The sequence below is a fragment of the Electrophorus electricus genome, chromosome 3 (genome assembly GCF_013358815.1).
Source record: "Electrophorus electricus isolate fEleEle1 chromosome 3, fEleEle1.pri, whole genome shotgun sequence".
NCBI lineage: Eukaryota > Metazoa > Chordata > Actinopteri > Gymnotiformes > Gymnotidae > Electrophorus > Electrophorus electricus.
Genome location: NC_049537.1, coordinates 26982501 through 26991764, shown reverse-complemented (window position 1 = coordinate 26991764; position 9264 = coordinate 26982501). Strand labels below are relative to the sequence as shown.

General features: G+C 37.7%; 1 protein-coding gene across 2 annotated transcripts in view; it reads right to left on the bottom strand.

Annotated features, from left to right (window-relative positions):
* Positions 1 to 2518: 2518 nt before the first annotated feature.
* si:dkey-71h2.2 (low density lipoprotein receptor adapter protein 1) overlaps positions 2519 to 9264 on the bottom strand; it is a 30798-nt gene continuing 24052 nt past the window's right edge. Inside the window, exons 7-10 of one of the 2 annotated variants that reach the window (XM_026998035.2) lie at positions 9243 to 9264; positions 8256 to 8290; positions 3214 to 3251; positions 2559 to 2593 (exon numbers count right to left, since the gene is read on the bottom strand). The exon at positions 9243 to 9264 is cut by the window's right edge and continues 103 nt beyond it. In XM_026998035.2, coding sequence (XP_026853836.2) covers positions 3215 to 3251; positions 8256 to 8290; positions 9243 to 9264 — 94 coding nt within the window. In that variant the 3' untranslated portion in view covers positions 2559 to 2593; position 3214. Of the gene's footprint in view, positions 2594 to 3213; positions 3252 to 8248; positions 8291 to 9242 lie in introns of both variants that reach the window. The other variant, XM_035524696.1, reaches the window with a different exon arrangement.

Here is a 9264-nt window from a genome sequence, read left to right as displayed (position 1 = left end):
AAAGTGCTGCAACTCCCAAAGAAGCCTGGCACAGTGGGAGACTTGCCTGTTGAATTGATTTAGCACTTGGAAGCAGAAAGGCACTGCAGGTGACCAGCATGAGTCAACAGAGATCATATGATCTGACACCACCATAAATCGCACCAGCAATTATCACGGAAGCCATCTGGGGAATATGCTGGCGATCTCACCACAGAAATCAAGAGATATTACTCTGCAATTACCTTTTGAGGTATCACTTAAAAGTTTAGCCTTTTTGTTTACGGAACTGAATTTATTTCTATTTCAATTGAATACATTTTTAGTACACATGATGGAATCTGTTTTGAAAAGGTTTTTTTAATAGTACAACCATTTTAATTACATACACATTAGATTGCTGATGGTTATGATACAATTTTTGTGTTTGTACAAATTCGAATTTTGCATAGATTTTGAAAAGTAAGCACCATTCTTAACAAAATTCCACAAAGAAAAATAATCAAGTAATTGAGAAAACAAAAATTAATTAAGTAATAACCATCTTCCACAATGTACAAGGAGTAATTCCAGCAAACAGCTTACATTACTTTTATAATATTCCAGAACACCTTTAAATTAAAAAACAAACAAACAAACAACAAAAAAAACCCCACCATTTAGTGGTACATTAACATGATAATTACAAATCTCTTAATTTGCACTGAATAAGGAGTAACAAAATAAGATCGAAATTAAAAAAAAAACTGTCATACAATTATGACACTAACAATGTATTCAACATAAGTAAACAGCGACAGCACATGCTACAATATAAATATATATGTAATGAAAAAAAACCCCTCCAATATCAGATTAAAGCCATACAATATAAAAACCCCAAAAGAATATGGTTTTTTTTGGTTGTTTTGTGTGTGTGTGTGTGTTTTAAGAGTTGGCACTGGAAAGATATCTGTTTGGCATTTCAAACAATCATATCTACTGGCCAAATAAAAGGAAATGTGTACATGGGGTGAAGCAACCTGCTTGAGTGTATGAACTTCAGAAGAAAGGAAAAGGAATTGCCATTGTTCAGTTTCCATTTTGGTTTAACCTTGAATTTTAATATGACAGAATACAGAATAGCAGGAAATAATTATGTTCTTTTCCTGCTTATTGTGCCTCTACTATAGATGGGTTTTACAAGCATTGCTGCACAGTGTTTCCAGACCTTTTGAAACTAAATGGTTCTTCCTAACATGTTAATAAATTGTACATTTTGCAAACCGATATGCAAATAAAGCAATCAAATACATTTCACATCTAATCTTTTTAAGTCACAAGTCAAAAACAGTGGTGCTTGTGTATATGCAACTAAATTTAGGCCAAGCATGTTGAGCCATGACAAAAACAATACAACGGAACGTGTCAGTATTCTGAAACCCTGATGGTATTCACTGTAATTACATATACATACAATACACATATAACAGCCACAAACACAAAGGTGAAGACTTCTTAATGTTTTCCTTAGGAACAACTCTGTCATGCCACACCTGAGACTTTGTGAAGTGATTAGTGCCAAAAGAGCAGCCGTTGCGTTGTCTTTCTCTGTGATATTCTCCATAATGCAGCATCAGTTACCCTGATGGCCTGATAAGCAAGCCCATTCATTACCATTGGCCTCAAGTCCCAGTAATGTGAAATAAGTAAAGTATGTATTTGACACAGTGTTATTAACTATCATCTCTAATACGGCTGCCAGGGGCATTCTACATCCATATAAGCTCTGCAGCATATTAGAAAATATTCTAGTACAATCTGTAAGAAAAGCCTACGTTTTTAACCCCTCATTATGCAATAGGAATTGATTAGGCTGATCAGAAAATACAAAAGATGCTGTTAAGTCCAAAAGCAAAAAATCAATAGCAAATTTGCGAAGTTACTGTACAGAATATAATTGTTTATATAAGACGTTAAATGGCATTGGTAAAATGCCAAGTATGATGTAGTTTAACTCTACTGCCAAGATTCTGATTTATAACTGCACTGAAGTCTGTTCATCTTTGTGCTTTGAAAAGGCCTCTGCAGTTTCCTCCTGAATCAATATTGGCTTATCAAAAAGGGTGGTTGATATCAAGTTATTCTGGGAAATGTCAGAGCCAAAGAATGGTGGAGCTTGCAATGCTACAGAACAGATCTAGACATGATATTTGGAAAAGACTCTGCTACAGGGGATGGTTAGACTTGAGGCTTCAACTGTGTCAGTTGGGCCAGCAGGTAAGAGACCCATTTGATGTTGTCATTTGTTTGGTATTCTTTGTTCTTAGAGATGATTCACCTTATACATTAAGTCAAGACATAAACACTGTGCTGGTCCCCATGCTCCAATAAAATGTTTCACCATTTTGTACTTTGAGGAACATGCGCAATGGAGTACTGTGTGCAGGGTGTTCTTGACAAGGTAGAGAGTCTGTGTGTGTGTGTGTGTGTGTGTGTGTGTGTGTGTGTGTGTGTGTGTGTGTGTGTGTGTGTGTGTGTGTGCATTTAATCTGACTCTTCATTGCTGCGACATATGAGATCCTCTTGCAGTGGATTCAGCTGTATCCTCAAACACCGTCTGGACACTGCTGGTCTGCTTCGTACAGAGAGGAGAAAATGCGGCAGAGTCAGGGAGCCTGTGTCAAACACTGAGACCAAGTTTGTCAGCTCCAGTGTCTAAGACAAACATGCAAACAAAAAATGGCCATGGTGCACATGAGAGATGATGAAGTGGGCCCAGGCCAACTGAAATGAACACTGCCTATTTCAAGCTCCAGAACCTGTATGGTCATTTGGCCTGACAGGTTGTACAAGCAACACGATCACAATCTACTCGAATGAGTGAGGTGAGTCCAATGTGCAAAGTACACAATGCACAAGCAACACCGAACACAATCACAATGCCATTCCTAAGACTGTGTTGAGAAAGCTTGGCTCTGCATACGTAACACAGAACAGCTAGATTACTGATATGAAAACAGCACACATGGTAAATATCGATCAGGAGTCAACTGAAAAATCAATAGGGAATGGCTTTTGAATGAAATGACATCAGGCAGTGGTAATTTCAGAATGACTGCATTTAAACTTGAGGTTTCGTGAAAGCCTGTTGAGGGTGCATTAAATGCTAATGATACACTAAGACCACAGTCTCCCCAGCACTGATGTGTGTTGTAGAGAGGCTTGAGGAAGAGGAGGTCTTTTCTTCCTCACCTCACTTATTTGTGTCCATGTCCTCCACCTCCATATTGCTGCATAGCAGAGGACAAAGATCCAGATTAACACATACAGATGGTTAGCCATAATTACAATGTCACAGCAATGTGCACGCTAGCCAAACCTTCCTGCAAAAGCCCTTTCTCGGAGAATGGACCTTTCAAATCCCTCAAGCTTTCTGCTTTGTGCATGCTCAACTACAACGTCTTCCTCGCTGAAACGAGTGTGGATGCTGAAGAGAAGCACTACAAGGGTCTCTTCTGTGGTTTAGAGGGCCGTGTGAATACTCCTTTGTGCCAGAACAAATAAGAGAGAGAAGTATTTGAATTCATCTCCAAAGTAATTCACTTCAGTTGATTAAGCACCCGTTCTTCATTACATTATTGTAATAACTGATGGTTCCCCATGCCAGTATGAGAGAGTCATTTTCCATCCTCCTTTCAGTTGGTTTTTTTTTTTTTAAAGCTAGTGATGAACTCCCATTAAAGCTGGCCCAAGACCAGTGCTGACTGCATCCTGGACACCAGAGAATATGACTCACCACTCTCATGATTTATATGAACAAAGTTTAGGATTCGCAAAAGAAAATGCCGACTAAATCTTAACGTGCACCTGTGTGTATGACATGCCAGGAGTGAGAGTAAATATTAGATGTAAGTGGACAGACAAACCAAATGAATGAAAGTCTCTTTTCATTCTCCTGTGATAAAGTGCACAGTGGTGGCTGGCAGTCGCTCAGTGACTATCCCAGAGTAATGACTGTTAAACACATCATTCCTTGCAGGGTCCAGAACCTCACTTTCCTTTACCAGCCGTTAATGGTATTGGACACAGATACAGATACTTCAGGCTCTAATGCCACCGTTAAATCTAAATCTGCTGTAGTTTAAAAGAACATAAAATACATAATTGAGCAATGCGCACATCGTTTTTAGATAAGGATGGATTACTGCCTTCTGTGATACCCTGTTCAATGAGTTTGTCAACTATCAGTCCATAACCATAATGTGCATGCCTGGCCTAATATGGTAAAATGTTATCTAATGCAATGTGCAAGTGAAGACAACATTTCTATAGGTGCTGGAATAGAGGTGACTTTGAGACTGTGGAGGGGGTACTAGAGATCTGGGAAGCCTCCATATGTGGGAGAAGCCCACCCTACTACTGAAGCCTATTCCCCCCCCCCCCCCCCCCCCCCCCCCACACCACACACACACAGAGAGGAAAAATGGGGAGGTTTGGGAGTAAACAGTTGGAAGAACTAAGGGCAAAGATTCAAGCATGGTCTTTCTCCCAAACTGCAGAGAAAGATAACTCCATATCTAATAACTTTTGAGATAACTCCATTTTATCTCAAAGGACACGTAATTCATAATGGGACATCTGTCATCTTCGATTTACTCTAAACTACCATGTGTTAAAATGGTAATAGACTATTCAAACAGAACAGCACGGAGCTAAAGAGTGGGGAGCTAGCAGGTCCGGGGGAAGTGTAAGGGTACTAAGGCTATTTGTCTTATGTTTGACAAGCAGGCCTCTGAACCCTGATTTGAGACTCTTCACATAGTTGCTTGGACTAGAAAGAACACTGATTAACAGACCATTCAAGATGTCTCATGTTTAAATTACAGCATCCACATTTCCACAGCCCTTTTAAGAGTCCTCTTTTTAAGAATTTGTGTGAAAACATCTGTAGTATTATCATGTTAATTCAGCCAGTTTTATATATGGATTTGTGTAATTTTAAGAGTTTCATCAGTGTACTAATTAACGTCATGCATCTGACTCGTATCTTACAATTTTGTTAATAACTAAAACTGTTTATGGAATGAAATATGTCTAAATCTATTTGCAGAGGTCTGATTACATTTTTTTCTAAAAAGTGACACAGACCAATTTATCTTTAAAATAACAGAAAATAGTGGAAGAAGATCCTCCATGGCGGTTCAGTGACTGACTGCCATCTGTAAAAGAAGCTGTGGCTATGTACTCTTCATTTATGAGAAACACACCAAAGTAAACAAAGACCAAAATAAACACACTGAAGACCACCTGCAGCCTTTTAAAAGTCCGGGAAAGGGATATGGTGGGGGGTATACATTTCTTCTAGGTAGAACTGGGTGGTATGTCCATATGTTGTGCCTTATTTATATAAAAAGGAATATTGCCAGGAATTTTAAACACCTTAAAGCTTTAAAGCTTCAGGTATATATATTCTTGGTCACCAGTGCTGCATTGTGTCACTTTGAATGAGAAAGTGTTGATACTAATTTCCACACAAATAAATCTATTAGCTTCTGTCTGGTTTTCCATGGTATTATGTTGTTAGAGGCCAAAGGTTTTGTAAGGAAACCATACCATCCCCAAATTCAGTGATGATTTTAATATTTTTTTGCCAATCAGGTTATGCAGATCCAGTGACAGCTAGCATTAGAAAAGAAATATGCATTGGGATATATATTCTGTGTGTTCTTTACATATCATTTGCCAAAACAGAAGCTTGACAGAACAGTGATTATTGTACTGTACATGCAGAAGAAGATGAGAAAGGTGTTTCTTCTCAGAAAATGACTGATCTTTATTTAAGGCGCAGTCTTTAGTAAGACTCACTCATAGAAGAAGTCAGTAAGTAAGTCAGTAAGCCAGCTAACAGAAACACACGAAGGGGTAACTAAAATGACAGGCACACACAAAGAGGATAACATAACTGTAACATATTTAGTAAATTAAAAAAGACATAATGGGGTCAAACAAACACTCACATTCACAATTTAACAACTATTTGCAAAGATGTCATTTTTTAACTAAATAAGGCCTGTGGAGAGGTGCATTATGCAGGTTCCCTAACTGGCCTACACCCTACACTACACTATACAGTCCTTTCTCCTTCTCTACATGAAACCAAATACATTTGCTAAATATACAATGTTACTTATTATGATACTTGTTAAAGATTATTCGCAAAACTCACATCCAATCTTTTTTGGGTCCTCTTTGCAACTCAGAGCAGCTGATAATCATTGCTGTTATGCTGAAGCCACCCCACTGAAACCTCCTTTCTCCTTCTGAAACGTACTTAAAAGCTTAATGTCACTAATGTGTTTCTGTGTTTCTACTGCATGCAGCAGTTAATGGTGAAACATTCAGGCATTCCACCTGAGGCTGCAACAATAAGTTGAGACTAACCGCTTTCAAACAGCTTGGTCTGAACATTGCACTGAAATGGAGCCTCTACACCCCATCGATCTTCTGCTAATAAGCAGGAAATAATTGCACATGTACAAGCTACGCTGTAAGACTGCCTATGCATCTCAATACAGAAGAAAAACTGACATTTCAGGGTCCCTGGGGATAAGGAAGAAGAACTCTAGCTCTAAGCAGCTAATATATTTTGCATTGCCTTTTCTGAATTTCACAATAATGTGGCATATATTTAAAGAGTCTTTGTTGTGCTCTATTTGAAACCCTGCTTTCATAATGCAGGGACCAATAACAATACGGTTTCCAGCACAGTATATAAAGTTATCAGTGTTTGCTTCATCTCGCTTATGTTTGCAATAAAAATGAATATAAAGAACATCATAATATATAAACATGTTTACAACAGGTAGTGCGAAGTATTCCTTTATAAATACACACTTGCAGTAATATCTCAGTGCAATGAATAAATGTGTATAACCATGTAACATGGGCATAGTTGTATCTTTTGAAAAAGATAGATAGATAGATAGATAGATAGATAGATAGATAGATAGATAGATAGATAGATAGATAGATAGATAGATAGATAGATAGATAGATAGATAGATAGATAGATAGATAGATAGATAGATAGATAGATAGCTTCTATAGGCTACAGTGGCAAGTATTTAGTGTGACCTTCCTTGAGCACTTGAGCAATAGCAGGAAAAGACTAAATCTAAAGAAGAAAACAGGGAAGTGCTGGTGTAGCCTGGTGAAATATAGAAGATTACTTCAGAAATAAAGAAGATTACTTCAGAAATAAAGAAGATTACTTCAGAAAACATCAGGACAGTCTCCCCAAAAGAGTTCAAGATGTTTTTTAGTGCTAACGGAGGTCACACTACATACTGATTTTGTCTGTTATGAAAATGTGTTTTTTGGGTACATATTTCCTGTATTTTGTGTTTGTATCTTAATAAAGAGACAATTATATATATATATATATATATATATATATATATATATATATATATATATATAGCTTCATTAATTTCTTGAGAGCATTCAATTTTCAAGAGCATTCATGAATTTTGTGTGATGTGCCATGCACTTAGCAAAATCACCTATGATACACTTCAAGTCAAAATTTCTGCCTCTGGCATTTTCAGCTGACTGAAAAGCCAAACCACTAGGTCTTCCATTTAATTCTTGTGTTTTTTCTTTCTCTTTTGAGCTCTGCGTTTGTGCATGAATTTACTTAGCATCTTCACAGCTACCACCAGTAAACAACAGAATACATAAAAACTACCCTCCTCTAACATTAACCTAAATGTTTATGCTAGACTGTTTATGCTATTTGGACTGCAGTAAACATACATCATATTTAGCCAACACGGTACTGGTCAAATAAGATTTTTGTGAAGCGCCCTTATTATGTGAATGTACATATTTTGATAAAATACATATTTTAAAAATGCATATTTTAATTGGGTTCCTCTCATATTTTATGATTTAGATTTAGAAATAATTATATGATGTCTGAAAAATCAAATTAAACACCATTAGTCTGTTTGTGATGAGATAGATCAGACACGTTATGAACGCCAGGGTGTGTAAAGCAGCATTTGTTTAGGCTGGCTGGTGAGTTCAAGGATTACGTTCGTGAAAAGGGCCCAATAGGAATTGAACCCCCCCCCCCCTTATGCCTCCCCCGCACAGCCTGCATGATTGGCCCCAGTGCGATTGCCCCAAAGTAATGCATCAAAGTAATGCATCAAAGTAATGCATATCCAGTGCTTCTTAGTACTGAACAAAACACATTCATCAGAACTTCAATACTGGAACATGCAGCACACCTTGAGAATGTGTCATCGAGGCCATCTTCTGTGTCCTGCAATAAAGGAAAAATGTGCATCTAAAATCTAAAATGCACCCTGAGCATCACTGCTAAATCCCAATGTCTAGTATGAAAATGATGTAAAATGTAAAAATGTATGAGTTGCATGTTCTATGTACAGACCAAGTCTCCCATGCTGAACAAAATTATTGTTATCCTTATATTGTCTAGTCAGCCTTTGACAACTGCAGTCTGGAAGTGCTTCAAACAGCTAACCGAACTTGCCTTCATGGTGATAGGAATTCAATCACCATAAAGAAATACAATTAATGAGAGCAGAGTGTATCAGGGATTGCAGGCGGAGCAGCTGATGAATGTAATTTTAAGTAAAAGACTCCCTGGTGAGTGATCATAGCAAGGGTTTAGTGGCAAGGGTCCCTCTGTCCTGCATAACACGAAGAGCACACATCTCCCCCTAGTGGTTCAAACATATTTTTCATCAAAAGAATTCAAATGGGCGGGATTGTCCACTTAGTGGAGATGACCTACTCCACTTCATGTGCCAACCCACTGTTTTGCCAAACATATTAAATATACTTTACAGGAAAAAAATACAAAAAATAATAATAAAAACTGAATGGAAATAATCACAAATTCCATTTAAATACACAAGTAGACGTTTCTCAGTGTAGTTTAACAAATGTCTACTGCTACAAATGCATGACGACCTTTCAAATTCAGAAGTTGTCATCTGCAAGATGCTGTTAAACTATTAAAAACAAACATAATTCTATGTGGACAATCTCATTCGTCTAACATATTAGTCTGTGTTGCCATTAATTGTGCGACCACTTCTAAGTCTGACGTGACACCTGCTGCTGCTGCATCATTACCACCTTGCAAATAGAGGTCATTTCATTACAGGCACTGGGCCTAAAAGTCTTCTCTCCAATTAAACTATCTGATGAAGCATTAAGTGGCTGGAGTGTGTGCGGCGCTGCCGTACCCAGGAGTCGTGTTTGAGCGGC